Source organism: Misgurnus anguillicaudatus, chromosome 12, assembly GCF_027580225.2.
Source record: "Misgurnus anguillicaudatus chromosome 12, ASM2758022v2, whole genome shotgun sequence".
Taxonomy (NCBI): Eukaryota; Metazoa; Chordata; class Actinopteri; order Cypriniformes; family Cobitidae; genus Misgurnus; species Misgurnus anguillicaudatus.
Genome location: NC_073348.2, coordinates 10,894,610 through 10,913,943, shown reverse-complemented (window position 1 = coordinate 10,913,943; position 19,334 = coordinate 10,894,610). Strand labels below are relative to the sequence as shown.

The following is a 19,334-nucleotide window of genomic DNA, read 5'->3' as shown; positions in this document are numbered from 1 at the left end:
CATACCACACCAGCACATCAGCGATGTTGGAGCATCTGAAACGGAGGCACCCCATTGTCGTGAAGGAGACAATAAAAAGTAAGTTTTACAGTTGGCAAAATTAATTTCATGTTTGTGTAGTGTGTTGTGTAACATTAGCATGAGATATGTGCACTTCAGTGGTGGTATCTAACTATATTAGCTCTCGGTGCAGTTCGTTGCTCATGTGCGACGTTATATGTCTAATGTTAGCTAACTCAAGAGTCACGACTTGACGTTTAGTAAGCGTTAACTCATGTTTTGGTTGTTTACGAGTCAAAAACATAACATTAGACTAACGTTAGCCAGTTTATAGTATCATGATTCAGTACGCTAGTTTGCCAGTGTAACGTAAACTTACGGAGCCAGGGCTGCACATAAGCTGGTGCAGAGTGCTCATGAATGCATGGTTTTATAAGCACTGAAAACAGATAAATATTGTTATGTGTAACAGTTAACCCTGGCAATTTCCATGTAACAACACAGTAGCACGTTAGCAGCTGGCTAGCCTAAACATGATGATGAAATGCATTGTTGGACATAACATTACTTTTAAAAGTCTACACGTTGGTTAAGAGTAGATTTAAAATGCCCCACTGTCATAGCTGTTCTAATATGCATTGCTTTTGTCTTCAGGCCAAGATCAGAGAGAAGATGCTGTCAGGAATGAGCTGCTTGTGTACTTTGGGGAGAAACCCATTCCAAAGGACAAAAACCCACTCCAGTGGTGGAAGGAAAATGAAACAAAGTTCCCTGCCCTGGCTGTTGTGGCGAAATCCTATCTGGCTGCCCCTGCAACATCCACACCTTCTGAAGGTCTGTTCTCCGCAGCAGGGACCATCGTGAGCAAAAAAAGAGCAAGTCTCACCAAAGAGCACGTGGACATGCTCACATTCCTCCACAGTAATTCAGAGTAGGTAGGTAGTGTAGAAGAGGAGTAACTAGTGGTGATGGATGAGGGAGGAGAGAAGCGCAGGAAAGTGGACAGTTCTATATTACACGCACTTCATTAGCATATAAGCTTACAGATAGCAGTTAAGAGAGTCAGTTTGACTGTGCATCAGGTTTTATGTTTTGACTGTTAATTGTGTTAAACACACTCAAGAATGTCTGTTCTGTACTGTGCAATGCACAGTGTTTGTTTTTGCACTGAATTTTTATGTTTTGTACAAGAGAGATTTATGTTTGGACTGTAAAAAGAAAACAGAAATTTTATATTGTGTTGAACTCTCAGGAATGTATATACTGTGCACTGCACAGTGTTTTTGTTTTGCACTACTCTTTTGAATTTTTTTGAACAAGAGTTATGTTGGTACTGTAAAAGAGTAAACAGACTGTATAACAGTAAAATCCTTTTATTTATTTTATTTTGTGTAAAGCAGAATATTTTTTTGTCGTGCAAAACTGTTCCTTAAAGATTGTATCTTTAAAGTATATTATTAAGAATGTTTTTGTTATTTATTCGAGATACATTATGGTTTTTATTAATCGATAAACAGAAAACTAATCGTTAGATTAATCGTCCAATTAGTCGTTAGACTAGTCGACTAATCGACAAAATAGTCGACAGATTAATCGTTTAAAAAATAATCGTTTACCCCAGCTCTAGCGTAGAGATGCACAGAGGTAGCCTCGTTCACACAATCTCTCTCTCTCGTCCCCTCTCTCTCTCTCGCGCTCGGTTTCTCTCTCTGTGTCTCTGTCGCTCTCTTTCTAATATCTTCATTAATAACTGCATTAGAATGCTATCAACGGCTCAAGCCTTCATTGTCAGCTTTAAAATGACGTTTTGGAACAAGCAAAAGAGCCGTTGGAAGAGACGCAGAAGAAATAGTCCTACTCACAATTGCAATTTAAGTATAAAAACCGGACAAATCCCTTAAAATGTATCATGTGATGGATGTCTTGAGATGTGTTAATCGTAGTATAAGTGGAATAATTGACTTTGGGCGGTTGAATTATTAAAAAACAGCAGGTATGCATCATTTTTCTAATAATTCAACGGCCTGTCGTCAATGATTCCTTAAGTATTAACCCTTTCCCCGCCATTAATTAAGAGAAAACATTTCCCTGGCAATTATGAGTTTTTACGCTATCCATATTTCCGCTATTATCCACTAGGTGACGCTCTTACCCAACTTCTGAAACACTGAAGCATCTACTGATCCAAAAACAGTAAAAACTCTTGTTGTGTTTTGATCATCGCTCTGAATCTGATCTCTAACAAAAGCCATTTTCAAAAATGCAACTATCTCAGCTTTTTGTTCAAAATGTGCTTTTTAAAGCTACCCATATTTGAGAGGTGATAAAAGAGAAGAAATAAAGTTAAAATGAAAGTTTTTTTCTCCTCTTTTTTAAAAACGCTGGCGGGGAAAGAGTTAAGATGACTAGTGTTGTTCACCTGTTTCTTCTGTCCAATCCTATGAGCTCTGGCCTGGGCCTGTAGGTCATTCTGCGGGTTCCAGTCGGAGTCAAAAATCACCACCGTATCAGCAGAGGCCAGATTAATGCCCAGACCACCTGCTCGTGTAGACAGCAGGAAGCAGAAATCCTGCAAAATCCAAGAAAAACTCATCAGTATCGACCATACGCATAAATAAAATACTGCATCTCTACCAAAACAAACCTAGCCAAATCTAAAATGTTTACAAGGGACTCTATGTATTTGCATGTATGTGCTTTTTGCACCATTATAAAGTAATCCAGTGAATTATTGTCTTCAGATGACAAATGAAACATGCCTAATCCCATATAACACAGAAGTGTGTTCATACGGTAGAAATGGAAGTTATACTCATCTGAGATGGGATTAGCGTGAGCAACTGATAATCATTTTTTTTGTGAACTATTGTCCTTAACAGTCTAAGGCTCATTTTACAAGACCTTAGTACTTTTTAGTAATGCTGTTTGCAAAACAAAACCTGGTAAACTGGTTGTAAATGCAAATGACACTGGCCAGCGCAATGTGGAAGTTTCTGACTGGACTGAGTGGATGGTGGGTGAGGTCTACATATTTGTATCATATTTTATACATTTATGAATTTGTGTTATCATTATTTGTGAATCATAATCTAACTGCTAACCCTATATTGTCAAGACATCATCAGTAATGCACTATTAGTAGAAAGCACCATTAACAACAAAGCACATCTATATATTAACACCAGTATACTCCATTACAAATACATTTAAACCACATATACCTCTGAGCCTTCAGCATTAAAATGATCCAGCGCCTGTTTCCTCATCTCACCCTTTATAGAACCGTCCAGTCTCTATAAACACAAACAAGATCAGATGTCACAGCTGTTACACAAACACTGCAGGGCTTTGAAAGTGTACGTTCCCCTCACCTGAAACAAGAACTGCCTGCTTTTCAGGTATTCGGCAAGGATGTCCAGCATCCGAACCATTTGGGAGAAGATGAGCACACGGTGACCTCGTTCCTTTAACCGGACCAGTAGTTTATCTAAAAGAACCAGCTTCCCACTGCTACGAATCAGGTGCTGCAGATTGTAAAATTAGTATTTAATCACTTCACGACAGTTACAGCTCATGTAAGACACATGTGTTTTACAGAAATGTGCCACGATGTTCAAAATAGGTTCAACATACTGTTTGATTTTACATGAACAAGCAATTTAAAGGAGCGGTGAATCAAAAACTCAATTTTAACTTGATAATTTGTTATATAAGAGGTCATCATACTTAAATGAACATCCTGCAAGTTTCAGAACTGAAAACGTCCGTGCTACTGAAATATAACCGTCTTTGGCACCAAGCCAGCTAAAAACTCCAGTCTAAAATTCGGAAATCTATGACGTCAAAGTAGAATTGAAACACCTCCCCATAACCAAAAGGACAAGTCTACTTTTGTAGCCCCGCCCACAGCTTCGCGTGACACGTGTGTCTCAGTAAGTAAACATGTCTTTAAAGATTGACAAATTTAACCAAAATGACTTTTTAAATACATTTTTTCTGAGAGACTTTTATTTTGACGCGGTGATCTGTTATGATACCATGGAAACGCTTTTTCGGTTTTGAAAGAACCGCGTGGGAACAACCATGGGAACAACACAGAAGCTAAATACTTCAATTCGGAGGCTTGGAACCTAACATTAGCAATATGCTTGGATAAAGTTTGCTTTTGAAGAAGTTCCAGCTCGTGTGGGGAGCGTTTGTTAACGTTGTGGACATGGATTCATTTGTAAAGAAGTCGATGCTGGATTTGCAGAGAGACTCAGTCAGAAGCACCACTTATATTGGATCTGACAACAATGACACAGCAGTATAATTCACAGTAAGACATTTTACTTTATTTAAGTTACTGCGTTTCACTATTGCTTTGTTAAAAGAGATTGCTTGATGTGTCCTGTTGTAACATCCATGTCTAAATACGTTTGTTGACTGTTTTAATTTACTAAAAACATTAAACGATTAATAAAGGTACAACACTTAACAATACGACTGTAATTTAAAAGGTAGAAATATACAAAGTTAGTTATAAGGAAGGATTTATCAACCGCAGTTTAGATTCTGATGCCCGTTTACTGTGTTGTATACGGTAATTTAGGCAAGTTCCGTTTGAAAGGTCAAACACTCAACAAAGCTTATTTTTTATCATATAACTGTGGTATTTAACATTACGTGAATGTAAAAGCAACCTCACAAGCACAATAGAAATATACAAAGTTATTGATAAGGATTTATTAGCCGCAGTTTAGATTTGGATGCACGCTTACTGTGTTTTATATGGTAATTTAGTCACGTCGAGTTTTGTTTCTACTTTAATATACGTATTGTCATTTATGTGTATCATGTTTAGCACCCAGAATCTTTTGTGTCTCAAACATATTTGTGTTCGGCTGCTATTTTTATCACATTAATGTTTTAAAAACATTTCCCTACATGTAATGACGGGGAATGAAGCTGTCCAATCATAGCAGTGGGTGTTTACGTTCAGGTCTTCAATGCGGCCCGCCCCTTCAAACGAACCATTTCTCAAGACAGCCATTAATCCATGTTACAAAATAGCGTATTACTTATTGCTTTTGATGTTTTTGAATGTAAAAACAACGCGAAACGCATAAGTAGACATCAATCAACGTCATAAAGCAATAAAATCGACCAATTCACGGCCCCTTTAACATCAATTTAACAAAGTCTCTTGCAATGAATATAGATTCATATAGATTTCCTGAGTTCTTATGTGTACACTCACATAAAGGATTATTAGGAACTCCATACTAATACTGTGTTTGACCCCCTTTCGCCTTCAGAACTGCCTAAATTCTATGTGGCATTGATTCAACAAGGTGTTAAAAGCATTCTTTAGAAATGTTGGCCCATATTTATAAGATAGCATCTTGCAGTTGATGGAGATTTGTGGGATGCACATACAGGGCACGAAGCTCCCGTTGCATCCCATCCCAAAGATGCTCTATTGGGTTGAGATCTGGTGATTGTGGGGCCATTTTAGTACAGTGAACTCATTGTCATGTTCAAGAAACTAATATGAAATGATTCAAGCTTTGTGACATTGTGCATTATCCTGCTGAAAGTAGCCATCAGAGGATGGGTACATGGTGGTCATAAAGGGATGGACATGGTCAGAAACAATGCTCAGGTAGGCCGTGGCATTTAAACGATGCCCAATTGGCACTAAGGGGCCAAAAGTGTGCTAAGGAAACATCCTGCACACCATTACACCACCAGCCTGCACAGTGGAAACAAGGCATGATGGATCCATGTTCTCATTCTGTTTACGCCAAATTCTGACTCTACCATCTGAATGTCTCAACAGAAATCCAAACTCATCAGACTAGGCAACATTTTTCCAGTCTTCAATTGTCCAATTTTGGTGAGCTTGTGCAAATTGTAGCCTCTTTTTCCTATTTGTAGTGGAGATGAGCAGTACCTGGTGGGGTCTTCTGCTGTTGTAGCCCATCCGCCTCAAGATTGTGCGTGTTGTGGCTTCACAAATGCTTTGCTGCATACCTCGGTTGTAACGAGTGTTTATTTCAGTCAAAGTTGCTCTTCTATCAGCTTGAATCAAGTCGGCCATTCTCCTCTGACCTCTAGCATCAACAAGGCATTTTTGCCCACAGGACTGCCGCATACTGGATGTTTTTTCTCTTTTCACACCATTCTTTGTAAACCCTAGAAATGGTTGTGCGTGAAAATCCCAGTAACTGAGCAGATTGTGAAATACTCAGACCAGCCCGTCTGGACACTTCACTATCCCATGATGCCCCGGGAGAGGAGTTATCCAACAAAGAAGAAAGGCATGCGGCTGTTTTCACGCTGGAATGACATGACGTGATGACGACGCATGTAGCAACATGGTGGATGTAGTACGTCCGAATCTCATTCATACTACCAGGATTCATACTATACAGTACCTACTGTTTTAACGGAAAGTAAGTACGTACTTCATCTCATTCAGTACCTACTGTACAGGAGCTTAAATGTTTTTTGTTTTGTCAAGTTTAAAGGGACACTTCACCCATTTGCATTAATCTTTGTATAGTTAGAACCCCAGTCATGTTATTGAATGGTCATGCATAATTTCCTCAGTTGGCACTGATGCAGGAGAAATACAAATTTCAGTGTCGCACTTCCTTCTTTCAATGATGTAAAAATCATCATTTTGCATCATTGAAAGAAGGAAGTGCTATATCTTTGTTGAGGGAGTGAGACTACAAACACCCCTTTTCTCGGTCAAATAAGCACCAAATTCAAATACAAATATGACACACTTTCAATAAAGATTAATGTTTCTATGGGTGAAATGCTCCTTTAATTCTGTTTATCATTTTATTTTTTGCTATGTCCTATTTTGTTATGCCGTAGACTTCAAATAACACACATAGAAGTCCAGTAATGAAGGACAAGGTTAAAAGATTTGTAGCCGTGTATAATCATCTAAAATACCTCATTTATGTATCTATATTTCACATAGAGTGCCTGAAAACAAAATGTTATCGTGATGTGAAATAAGGGAGTCTACATAAAGTGTTCACTTTCGAAAATGGACAGGACTCGGCGCACATCAACAATAGACTAGGCTACTGGGACGTTCCTGAAACGAACCATGGCGTTGCTGGAGTCAGAAAACACACACACACACACATACACACCTGTAGTCCCTCTTGTCTGTTGTAGAACTCATTCTCCTCAGGTGGTTTGATGAGGTAGCAGTGGTTACAGCATTTCTTCAGCTCCATCATGATGTTCAGAAAGCCAGATGTGCTTCCCTTAGTGCCTTTACTCAGAGCTTTATAGTTCCTCGTCAATATCCACCTAAACAAAGATGTGCACAGATATGTTTTAACTGTCCATAGAAACAAGTAAAGAGAAAAACTGAAGAGCTCAGATGCACTTTCATTTGTGTTCAAGACAATAAAATGCCAATGTATTTCTTAACTACTAACAAACTTGTTTCAAACCCTCCTGAGAATGACCAGGCCAGGAATGGTTGCAAGTGGTTTTAAGTTCTCTTACTTGTAGTATTGTTTTTGAATAGCGCTCATCTCAACCCTGAGGATCTGCTCCACCTTAGCGGGCAGAGATTTCTCTACATCCTTCTTCACTCTACGCAGCAGAAAGGGCTCCAGCTCTTTATGAAGGCTGGTGTAGCCTGAGTCTCTGCCCTTTCCATGTTCCTCTTCAAACAACTCCCATGAGTGAAACCTGCATAAACACACACCCAAAAAGATCAGTCATGCATCTACACGCATCACTTAACCCAGATCTTCTATCTAAAGCACTTAGTACAAGAGATAAACACACAGAGAACAGCAGGTAATATTGCAAAAGTGTACAAGATGAGGATACTCACTTCTCCGGCATGATGAAATGCAGAAGGGACCACAGCTCTTTCAGGGAGTTTTGGAGAGGTGTGCCTGTGATTAGCAGCCTGTGATTAGACTTAAAGTCTATCATGGTCTTATAGAGAAGAGAGTCATCATTCTTCAGTCGATGAGCCTCATCTACACCAATGAACGCCCAGCTCACATTACCTAAAAATGACTGTAGGAAAAACAAACGTGAGCACTTTGCCACTTGCAGGTGCGTTTGCCTGACCCCTATAAACAACTGCTCTCAACCTTTTTTACTGATAAAGCTAAAACTTATTAAGCTTGCATTACAAGATTTGAATCTTTTGTCATCCCTGCAATACTGTGGACATCCAAGTACAGAACTAAACACACCTAATTTAGTTTTATACCTAGATGTTTGTGGCTGGAAACTACATTTAAATATTCATATCTTTATGTTATTTAAGGGTAAGAGTAGTGACTTACTGACGCTCAACTAGAAGAGCATTGAGCTAGTAGCTCAAGGGTCATGGGTTCAATTCCCAGGGAAAAAATTGTGACAAAATGTATACCTTGAATGCCCAATGGGGCCGTTTACCGGACCAGGCTTATAAAGGTATAGTTCTTTTCATTTGTCAAGTTTTAAATATGGATATTTATTTTACAAAATCGCATCAATTACCCTCAAAAGGCCTTTATTAATCCCACTGGAGCCGGGTGGATTACTTCTGTGAAGAATGTATCCACATTCTTTGGACTTAAATTAGGTAGAGCCCATATTCTCACATTGAAAATGCTTGGAAGAGCTAGGACATTTTCTAAAATAACTGAAAATGTGTGTTGTCTGCTGAAAGATGGTGGACATATGCATCTCAGATGGCTTGAGAGTGAGTAAATCATGGGGTAATTTTCATTTTTGGGTGAACTATCGCTTTAAGCCTAGTCTTAGACTAAAATGCATGTTTGAGCATTTTTTAACTTAAATAAACAAGTTGCATTCACATTAGGTATGGGCACGAGTACTCGATTGCTTGAGTACTCGAACGTGGCATCGAAGATTGATCACGAAAACGATGTTCATGTGGGTTTATCTATTTATTTATTGTGGATATGGATTTGGATGTCTGGTTAGCGTTACAAGCGCATGTGGTAGTAAAGACTGTTTCTGGAGATGCATGTTTGAAGTCGTGTCGAGCTACGCAGACCAGCGTATGACATCGGTAACATTACCATGCATGATTCAAATACAAACAGATAATTCCGCGAACCGCGCAGCAGCAACCCGCCGGTCCACGCAATGTGCGGCAGCCCGCCGATCCCGTGAAGCCGGCCACACCTCACACCACTGAGGCACTATGGTTTAAAAGGATGCTGCGATTTTCGGAAATACAGTCAGTCAGTGGCAAAATGTACAGCGCCATCAAAAGTTCAATGGATTATAATCTTATATTTAAACATCAAATGCCAAGAGATACCAGAGAGCCATACGATCATTAACATTACATCTTGACTGAGAACAGGTAAGGGATGACACTGCACAGCTAATCGCTAAAATGATAGCAAAAGACTTAAAGCTGCTTAATGTTATGAAGCTTGTGCTTTGCCTGGACGTGTTTAAAAGCGCGCTGTTTATGATGCACATCCACAAAGGGTGTTAAACTTTCTTTTTTTTTTTACATAACTTAGTTATAAACTTAAAGTCTTTTTATGCAAAAAGTCATTTTATGCAGATAGATGCACATTGTACATTTATGTTGTTTAAAGGCCTAATGTGATGTAGAGTGTGTCATATAGAAAGCATTTAATTCATTAATAATCTAGTGTGTGGGTCATTGTTCTGTCATAGTTTCTTCAAAATTAAGTTTTATTTTAGCGTTTTTAATAAAAATATTTTCATTTTCATCATGATGTGTACACCCGCCCCTTTGATTGCCCCGCCCCCAGTTAATCGAGTACTCGTTCTTCAGAGCTATGGATTAATCGAAATGAAAAAATGACATAAATGCACATCCCTAATTCACATCTTAAAATATACAGTCTTATATATCAATCTTCAGTATTGTCTCAAGATGCACACCAGTAAATTTATAAGGTATGCTTACGAAAACTCCTAATGTCCTAATATAAATAAGGCCTAGTCCTGTGTGAGAAACTGCTCCTATAAGTCACTCTGGAACGGCCAAACGAAATAATATGTAAATTTCAATATGTACATACTTTAAAAAATTAAACTAAAGGCAAGAAACTGTCAGACAGACACACTGGTATAAAGAGATTACCAAAGGGAAGTCAAAGTCGTACCTTATCTTTGAGCAGAATTTCATAAGTAGTGAGCAGGATGTTGAACTTTAAGCGCTTCGTCTGCGGATGCATCCATTCATGTGTCCGGATCTAAAAAAATAACCAGAGACAATATAAAATTTTTCTGACATCAGGCATAGCAAAATAAGAGGATAAACACAAAGAATGCTTTACTGAATTCTACTCGTGCCTCTCTTTAAATTGTAAATCGCATGCAAATCACACGGTATAAAGACCTCAGTACATATTAAAAATACATGCATCACCCACAGATGATGGCAGATCTCAAGGCAAGAATCACAGCAAGCGATTAACAGATTATGTGTATGCCCCACCTCTTAGCTTTAGCACATCAGAGCTACTAATTAGCATGTCAGACGCTCCTGACATTTCAGTCTCATTTTTGCTGTACCCACAGCTCATTGGCTGGTGATCATGCACATGACTAAGAGCATCAGACACTAGGGATGAACCGAAAGGAAAATTTTTGGCTGAAGCTGAATAAAATTAAACACTCAGCCAAAGACTTAATTTTTTTTCCTAATTGTTTTGCCAAATTTCTCACCATTCATTGCACAAGTTACATTTTCAGAATGTGCTTTTTACTATATTTATTTTTTACACCTGGTTTTTACAGCCACCTAAACTGTTTCATTTACATTCAACCACATAAATGAGTCTTGGTTAAACGGATATTAAATCACATCATCTATCCCCACGCAAAATGCAAATAACCTATTCATTACTCCTTAAGAAACTTGCAACAACGCTTATGCAACACTGTACTGTGTTGAGCAGCGGATACGCCTGCGTGCACGGTCAAGCATAAGCAGAGGGAGAGAGACGATGGAAAGTTTGTCAGGAGCTAAGAGAGAAAAAAGAGGTCTAACAAGAAGTTTGTGTTAATAAACGTTTAATTTCTTGTTTAATATAAGCGTGTTTGTCATTGTAGGACTTTACTGGTTCTAGGAAGTGTTTGTGCATTCAGCAGAAAAATACCCAGGATCGCCACCGTCGTGTCCTTCTCATACACTGCATGGTGTTCAGGATGTCTTGTTTTTAAATGATAAATAAACTGTATGTTTTTGCATCTTTCTCTGACACTTTAAAATGCTTTCACCGACATGTTTGCTGCATTTGCGTGTCTCTCACTCTGCGCTGGTGCTATTTGATTGCGTCATCAAAGAACTTATTGTCCGGTAAAATGTATTACATCTTTGTAGTCCCTGCAATATGCATTGTTATATAACGAGCACAAATATATAAAACTATAATAACACCTCATACACCTGCGTTTTACAATATCATACCATGTTTCTGCTGTTTATGTCACCGAGGTAGACAACAACGTTCATTTGGGAAGCCCAGAGCTGGATCTCTCTCTGCCAGGATGTAAGTGTGGATAGAGGCACTACCAGGAGGAAAGGCCCATATAGCTGGTGCTCATTGAACAGATAATTGAGGAAGCTGATCGTCTGTATGGTTTTACCAAGACCCATCTCATCAGCTAGGATACAACTGTTCCCTCTGGAAAATAAAAAAGGGTGTTAGTGATACAGCAACTCACGAATCAATCATTTATCAACACTACTAATCGAAAAGGGCAGTGGTTCTCAACCAAACAATCAAGACCACTAGTGTGGGGTAAACCTCGAGGACTGGCACACGCATGTTTGTAGATTGTCAGATGAAACAAAACGATACCCAATCAAAAAGCGAGCTGATGAAAAACCATAACAACCGCAGTCATAGCGCAGCAGGCACAGTCCAAAGTGAGATGGACATCAGAGATATAAAAAGCAGTCCACAGTATTAATGACAAAATTAAAATGATTCATATTTTTATGCCTGTCGTCAGTCGCTTTTGTTTACTTTGAAGTCACGTTTGACCACGAGAGACATCTCAAGATTCTGTGAAGGAAATTATAAGATGTGCCCTGTGCTGTGATGACCACATGGCAGAGATTTTTTTATCATGTTTGAGGTCTCACACATTTTGAAAATCTGATAATCTTTTCATATGGCCCTAGCTTAAAACTCATGAGACCAGCTTCAAATATTGATATGATATATGGGTGGGGCTTGAAATTAAAAAGGTCACTTTTTTATTACTATGTTAGAATAACAAGCAAAATCCAAATTTCAATTTTTTTAATCCAATTTTAGTTTTCCTAATAAAAGGAATCAATTAATGGCAAAATTATATTTTTTTATATTCTACAAAAACTAATTCAAACATTTAGTCAAATACCTTTAGATTAAATTAATTAACATTTTAGTCAAGTAACCTTAACCTTTATACCAGTAGCAAACGTTTGGATTTAATCAAAGGTGAGAAGATTTACTAGAAATAAACGAAACATACTTGCACCAGGAATGCGCCATCCAGTTCAAACCGTCCAGCTGATAGTCCCGCAGCTCCAGACCTTCTACACAGATATAGGAAGGCTGTTTCTTCATGGGCACAAACCGTGGTCTCTGTTTTAAAACCTACAGAAAATAAAAGATAAAGTGATGAGATTTATTCAGAATGTTTATAGTGCAGTATTTCTCAGTACGTCTGGTGTTTAATGCCAGTCACCTTGCAGTCTCTGGAGGGAATGTTTTTGCACTGGTTTCGGCTCATGTATTCAGTAATGCACTTCTGAAACTTTCTCGCGATGAGCGCTCCGTCTTCCCAGCTGCACTCGGAGTACGACAAACCCTGCCATTTACACAGGTAGTCCGGATAGCCTGCGGCCGACTTTTGGTTTGAATGTCCTGCAAGTTTAAGGTGGCGAAAATAATAAATACAGGTGCCCATTAATTATTTTAAACCTCAAGAAGTGAATAGACAGAACTTTCTTACCGATGATTCGTTCCACCAGTTGATATTGTGAATGCAGGTCATCCATCAATTCCTGCTGACAGTTGAGGTACTCCACATCCTCAGGTGAAGCGGTTTTTAACCTGCAGACATAAAAAAACAGAATCAGCATATGCATGCACATTAACTTTAGGACATGACATCTTCTAGAAGAGGCTCAGATACCATTTTTTCCTGTCTTGCTCTTTTTTCTTGAAGTTGTCTAGTTTCTTCATTCCCTTCACGTTTTGTTGCTTGAGGGTTTCCTCTGTCTCCCAGGTGTTGTGAATGTGAGACCAGTTCTTCCATTTAATCAAGTATTGCACCTCTCCTGACTGTCTGCTGGGGTCAAAGTTGGCGTTGGGGTCACCGTCTGCCTCGACAGCGTAAACTGTGGTTATAGCCCCCGTCACTGTAAGAAACAGACAACGCTTTCGAAACTGGCTTTTCATAAACTGACTGAGGTCAATCATTAAAAAAAAAACTAAATAATCCATGTTTGCCCTCTGAAATCTTAGAGGGATCCTAACCTCCTTTCTGTCCTATCCTCATTTCCATCACCCTCTCCAGCGTCTCATATTCGTCCTCCTCTGGTGGTGGCACATCCTCCCCACACACCTCCACCAGGTCATCTGAATCGGTCTTCAGTTCATCATCCTCTTTGTAGCTGACGTTGACCGTGGCCTGCCGCCGAGGGCCTGCGAGAGCTTTCTTATAGTCATCCTCATCATCGGAGGACGAGCGGGGGGGCTTCTTTGAAGCTTTACTTTTTTTGCCATTCCTGGCATTGGACCTGGAGAAAATGAAACGGTTCAGAGTGAGCAGGTAATGGAGTGATTGTTATATCAAGACAATCAAACAATACTTCAGATGAGGAAAGTATTAAGCGACGTCATGTCTTCCATTTTATGAACCCTAAGCAAAATCGCCTTCACAGTGCATCCCTACATCAATAACAATGCTTGGCAGACACACCAAATGGCATTATACACAATGTGCTTTTTATCCAAAACAGGCAACTGATAAAAATGTTGGTTTACTAGATGTGGTATGTATGATTTTAATGGCTATGTCAATGGTATTTTATCAATCAAACCCAGACTACTGTGATGGCGCTGTGGAAAAGCAAACTGAGCCAAAGAAAAGAAAGCAGAGCCAAGTTGTACCACACAGTAAAAAAGCACCAAAAGACTTTTATTTTAATCCAAACATTTGTTACTGGTTAAAATGTGAGGAGATTTACTAGAAACATTGAAGAATGTGAAAAGCATACTTGTTTGGAGGTTTCCTGCTCTTGACTTTGAGACTGGGCTCGTAGTCGGACATAGACTCTTCACTGTTCCCTTCCTCTGCTGAGGAGGCAGATGAGCTTCCCGAACCCGAGTCTGAACCCGAATCAGAATCTGATCCAGACCTGCACACAGAACAACAGCACATACGGTTAAAACCAAATTATTCAGAAAGTCATCTTACATTCAGGATCAACACAAGACACTCACTCACCCTTTACTCTTGCTCTTTGAGTCATCGTCAGAGTCATCACTACTAGAAGAGTCCTTTAGAAAACAAAACAAAAAAAAAAACAAGATATGAGACACTCTAATGCTACGTAAAAACCAAACGCCGGGCATCGCGTTACTTGCTCTAGATTATTCGCGGGATTTAACTTCATGTCATGCGAATTTTTCGCTCGAGTTGAATATTTTCAACTTGGGCGAAGACACATTTGAGGCTAACAGCGCGTGTTTTGCAGCAAACGCGCCACCCATATCGCGTCATTCGCATCTAACTCTTTACATTTTGCATTTTACTCTTTAAATTGTTGAACTCGCATCTGGGTGTGAACCAACAGTAAAACTACATGTGATTGGTTTGATAGCGTTTGAAGGAGTAACTGTGCTGTAGTACCTCATCTGAACCGCTGTTGGAGGAGCTCTGAGGTGGATGATGGAGCTGTTGTTGTTGTAACTGTTGTTTCCTGAGCATGGCCGACCTCTGCACTGTCAGGATACTGGGGTTGGACTTCCAAAACTACAGCAGAGAAAATTCAATCAAGTTTAAAAAACAAATGTATTCACCCACACACAAAAACCTATTGTCGCATCAGAAGACATTTATGAATACATTGGAGTCGCAGGAATTATTTTTGAATGCTGTATGTGCGTTCTGGGTGATCAACATTTTGGTACCAGTTTCCCTGCCCTGTATGGCAGGGCTCAACACAAATAATTTTTTATACTGACCCGGTCGGACCAGTGGTTCAGGTGTTCACTTGCCCTGCCAAAATATTCACTGGCCCCAATAAAAAAAATGTCAGTGTACCATATTTAAAAATAATAATTAATGAGTAAAATATAATTGTATACATATACATCAGACATGTTCCAACAAAAAAAGGCTCCCAACTTTTCTGCTTTACCTGTAAACTGACAGCAAACTGTGCAAAATATTGCATTGTTTTTTTTTGTTGTGTTTTACCCAAGTAAATGTCTGCTTCCAAGATGTTAAATAAAATACACATTGATGAAAATATATTTTAGTTGTTTAATGTGAAGGACTGGCCCGATCAGGCAAGTGACAATACTTTTTACTGGCCCGAACGACTCTCACGCTTGCCCCGGTCCATCGGGCAGTACTTTATGTTGAGCCCTGTATGGACCTCTCAAGATGGGATATTATCTAAAAATTGTTGCTGATCTAAAGAAAGGAAGTGTTGTTCAAAAATGGCATGACTGCCAACCACTGACTTGATGTAAAGTAAAAATAATACTGGCATATTATAGCATACTGGGATTTGAATTGTTGACGACCAGGTGAACATACATTCCAGATCCACGAGTCTTTAGGTCTCGAATGGTTATTGTCATGCAAACCTTCAGAGATAGGCAAGTAAGCTGATGCAATGCACGAGTTTTATGAAGTCTTACCGCTGCTCCATCAATTTTGTTTTCTTGATTATTCTTTTCCTTGGACTTCTCAGAGTCAGAGTCTGATTGGCTGCCAGAATCTGAGCCACTTCCTGATTCGCTGCTTCCTGATTGGCTACTGCTGGAACTGCTACTGCTGGAACTGGAGCCAGATCCCGATCCTGACTTCGACTCATCATCCGAGTTACTAACACGCATACACAAACAAATGAGTCACCTTTTAACCCTCCAATTATTTACATTACATGCTGTGCTGATTGTAAACTATACTAACCATAATTATAATCTTAAGCAAATTATACCAAAAAGCAAATTTCTCATAAAATGTCACTGGGATTTTGTGATGAAAACTTAACTTTGCATACAAACAACTAAATATCACATAAAAATTTGTAATGATAATGGAATGCCATGAGGGTGTGTAAGTGATGGCATTTTTATGGGTACTATTGCTATTACATTAATGTGTCAAAAAGTTAGAATAGTCAAATTTTTAAGTTGAAGCAGACAGGTGAGAGACTGGTGAGACAGAGAGCAATGATCTTTTTCCCAGAAACAATGTGCAACAAACATTGATTATACAATCTTGAATATATTTTATTGTAACTAAAATTGATTTCAGAAAGCATTATTGTGTGACATGTCACTTTTCTTCAGTATCACACAGTCCAAATATTTTGTATCACAGTAGAAAAAAACTGTGTGGAACATCATGAGGGCAAGTTAATGACAAAATTCTCATTCTCATTATTTTTATTTTTTACATTGTCCCCCAATATTAAAACAAATGTATAATGTATGAATGGAGTACCTTGACTCTCCACTGCTGTTACTGGCACTTTCATCTTCACTACGTCCATCCATCTCAGTGGATAAAATATGAAAGAATCAGTGCCTGATCAGATCCTGTACAGTCTGTGTGCCACTTCAGAGCAGATCGCCTAAAATGTCATTGTGATTAGCACAAAAAACTAACATGTTAAACTGTATGATTTATTGAGTATTCGTCTGTAATCACAGACTACAATCAATGCATTTATTTTTAAGAGATTCTGAACAAGTTTGATCATTGATTTTAAATTTATTTCAGTCTCTGACATGACCTTACTCACTCAATATTAAAGATAACAAGGATATATCACAGAATGTTCCTTACATTATGCTGGATGATTTTATGTAGAAAACAGTAAATCACCAAAAAATATCTTTAGCTGGAATTTCACAGACTGCGTCACAAACATTCAACTGTTGACAATTTAACAGCTGGTTTTCAGAAGCATTTTTATTAAAACAACAGAATATATTAATCTACACTTGATTTTCCAACGAGTTTTTCAATAAAGTACAGTGGCAGAACAAACAGGTGGTGTACAAATGTTGGAATCGGCATTAGATATTCTTCGTATTATTATACTTTACATCCCCCGACGGATTCACTAATTTTTCTGCAATGAATGTTGTATGTATTTTGCACCGCAGACCAGGTGAGTTTTCACTCTTCACACATCTATGTTGCTAGCATAACAGTATTGAGTATTAATATGTTTGTTTTGAGGACAAACAGTGTAAGCGATTCTTAGATGCTTTTCAAAGTAAAATCCACGAACGAGTCGTGTAGAACTTGTAAATCACCTTTCATGTAAAACGAAACTGTCTGTATTAATGAATGAACCCGTACAGTGTGATGTACGCTGCAGAGGCCTCTTGGATTCAGGCCTTGAAAGCCGCGGGTTTTCCTACAGTGCGTGGTCGCCCGGGACAGCATTATCCTGGGCATGACCGCGCAATGCTGCCGCGGTATGTTACGTACAACAAAATCAACAAACATCCCTTGATCCGATCTTTATTCGGGTGTGAACTTCCAAATCCTACATCTTTACCAAGGGACCATGTTTTGATCTTTCGTCCCAATAGTAGCTCTGGGTTGGCGGTACATTTCAAATCTTTCCTCAGCGTGTTTCTGTATTCACCAGACTGGCTATGGTACTTTAACATGCTAACGCTAAAAGAAAAGCGTGTGTTAGCTATTTGGCTACCTGTCGGCTAACTCTTTTCTTGACCATTGTAAAAACACAGCCATTCTTTAGTTTAGTTTAAAATTATCTGGAAAAGACGTTTATATTTGATATGTAACCATGTAACATTACTTATTGGTTAAGCCAGTTCGCTCACGCTAACTCCGAGTTAGCCTCAAGCTAACCGAGCAGACTCACTTAGGGGGCGAATTAAATGGGATTTTTACTATAAACATACCTGGCCGATCTTTCGCACTCAAAACAAACATGTGCAACAATGGACCCGTGATTTGTTCCCAATCAGATTGAATTTCAGTTGTTTTTTAGACTAATGTTGTCCGACAATCCCGCTGTTGATTCCCGAACTGCGCTTAAGAAGATCCGTCACTCAGTTTGTTTTCATCACCCCGAACCGCCACAAACACACCTAAATCCCACTGAATCCATCACACGAGCACGAATTTCCTGTTTTATGAGCGAATCTCTTCAGGTTTCACACACAACTACAATCACATTGAATGTGTTTTTGGTTACCTGTCTGCCCGTGCACCGCTGACCGACTCTTTCTCTGTTGAATACTCGAGAACTCTTATACTTTATTCTAAGGCGAGAACTTCTTCGTTTTTACGTCCGCGGTCAAGTGCGCCTTTAGATGTAAAACAGTTTCACGTATTCCATGTGTTGGAAACACCGATAAGACAGCGGGCATATTTCAGCTGTATATCCTAAACCGACCGGCCTCCGCCATGACGCGCTCGTGCACACGGACTGAGCGCGGAGAGACGTGTGACGTCACCCGCACCCGCGAAACAGACGTGCGATCGAATCCATCAAGAGCCACTGCACAGACCATTCGGCATGTGACGCAGAAGTCCCGCGAGAGCGACTAAAAAGGACCGCTCTCGCGGTACTTCAGCGTAATATACTGATCGGTACTTTGAAGCCATACGCAAAAGCAACTGAAGTTACAACACGTGCGGATATTAGCAAATAACACAGCCTAGCCGAATGTTATATCATTTATTTATTAGGTTTTAATTATTTATTTCGAAGCATTTTTAATAATTAGTTAATTTATCAATAAATAGCCTTAGATGAGTAATGTTTCATTAATATAAAGCAATGACTTTATTATTTTTAGAAACATGTTCTGAATTTTTCTAAGATTTCTATACACTATAATATTAGAAATGTTTAATTCGAATTAACAGTATTATTATTAGGTTAATAAACTACACTTTAAGAATCCAACAAGAAATACATGAAAAATCAATGTGACAAAAGCTTGTGTGATTGACCCCACAAATCTGTTTGTTCTTTTCTGCAACCCAAAATGACATTTATTTATTTATGCAATGCATTGCTTACGGTAGGTTAAATTCACACCGGGCATAAGCTTTGACGCTTC

At 38.9% G+C, this 19,334-nt stretch overlaps 1 protein-coding gene across 1 annotated transcript in view; it reads right to left on the bottom strand.

Moving 5' to 3' along the window:
* The window catches only part of chd1 (chromodomain helicase DNA binding protein 1), a 33,178-nt gene extending 14,456 nt beyond the window's left edge, over positions 1–18,722 (bottom strand). The window contains exons 1-19 of the mRNA XM_073873943.1: positions 18,461–18,722; positions 16,723–16,852; positions 15,912–16,098; positions 14,893–15,015; positions 14,488–14,540; positions 14,258–14,398; positions 13,515–13,777; positions 13,171–13,396; positions 12,988–13,088; positions 12,721–12,899; positions 12,505–12,629; positions 11,450–11,666; positions 10,140–10,229; positions 7,859–8,049; positions 7,522–7,710; positions 7,158–7,320; positions 3,372–3,524; positions 3,222–3,293; positions 2,420–2,569 (exon numbers count right to left, since the gene is read on the bottom strand). Of these exons, the coding sequence (XP_073730044.1) occupies positions 2,420–2,569; positions 3,222–3,293; positions 3,372–3,524; positions 7,158–7,320; positions 7,522–7,710; positions 7,859–8,049; positions 10,140–10,229; positions 11,450–11,666; positions 12,505–12,629; positions 12,721–12,899; positions 12,988–13,088; positions 13,171–13,396; positions 13,515–13,777; positions 14,258–14,398; positions 14,488–14,540; positions 14,893–15,015; positions 15,912–16,098; positions 16,723–16,775 (2,676 nt within the window). The 5' untranslated portion in view covers positions 16,776–16,852; positions 18,461–18,722. The remainder of the gene's footprint in view (positions 1–2,419; positions 2,570–3,221; positions 3,294–3,371; positions 3,525–7,157; positions 7,321–7,521; positions 7,711–7,858; positions 8,050–10,139; positions 10,230–11,449; positions 11,667–12,504; positions 12,630–12,720; positions 12,900–12,987; positions 13,089–13,170; positions 13,397–13,514; positions 13,778–14,257; positions 14,399–14,487; positions 14,541–14,892; positions 15,016–15,911; positions 16,099–16,722; positions 16,853–18,460) is intronic.
* Between the last annotated feature and the right edge of the window lie 612 nt (positions 18,723–19,334).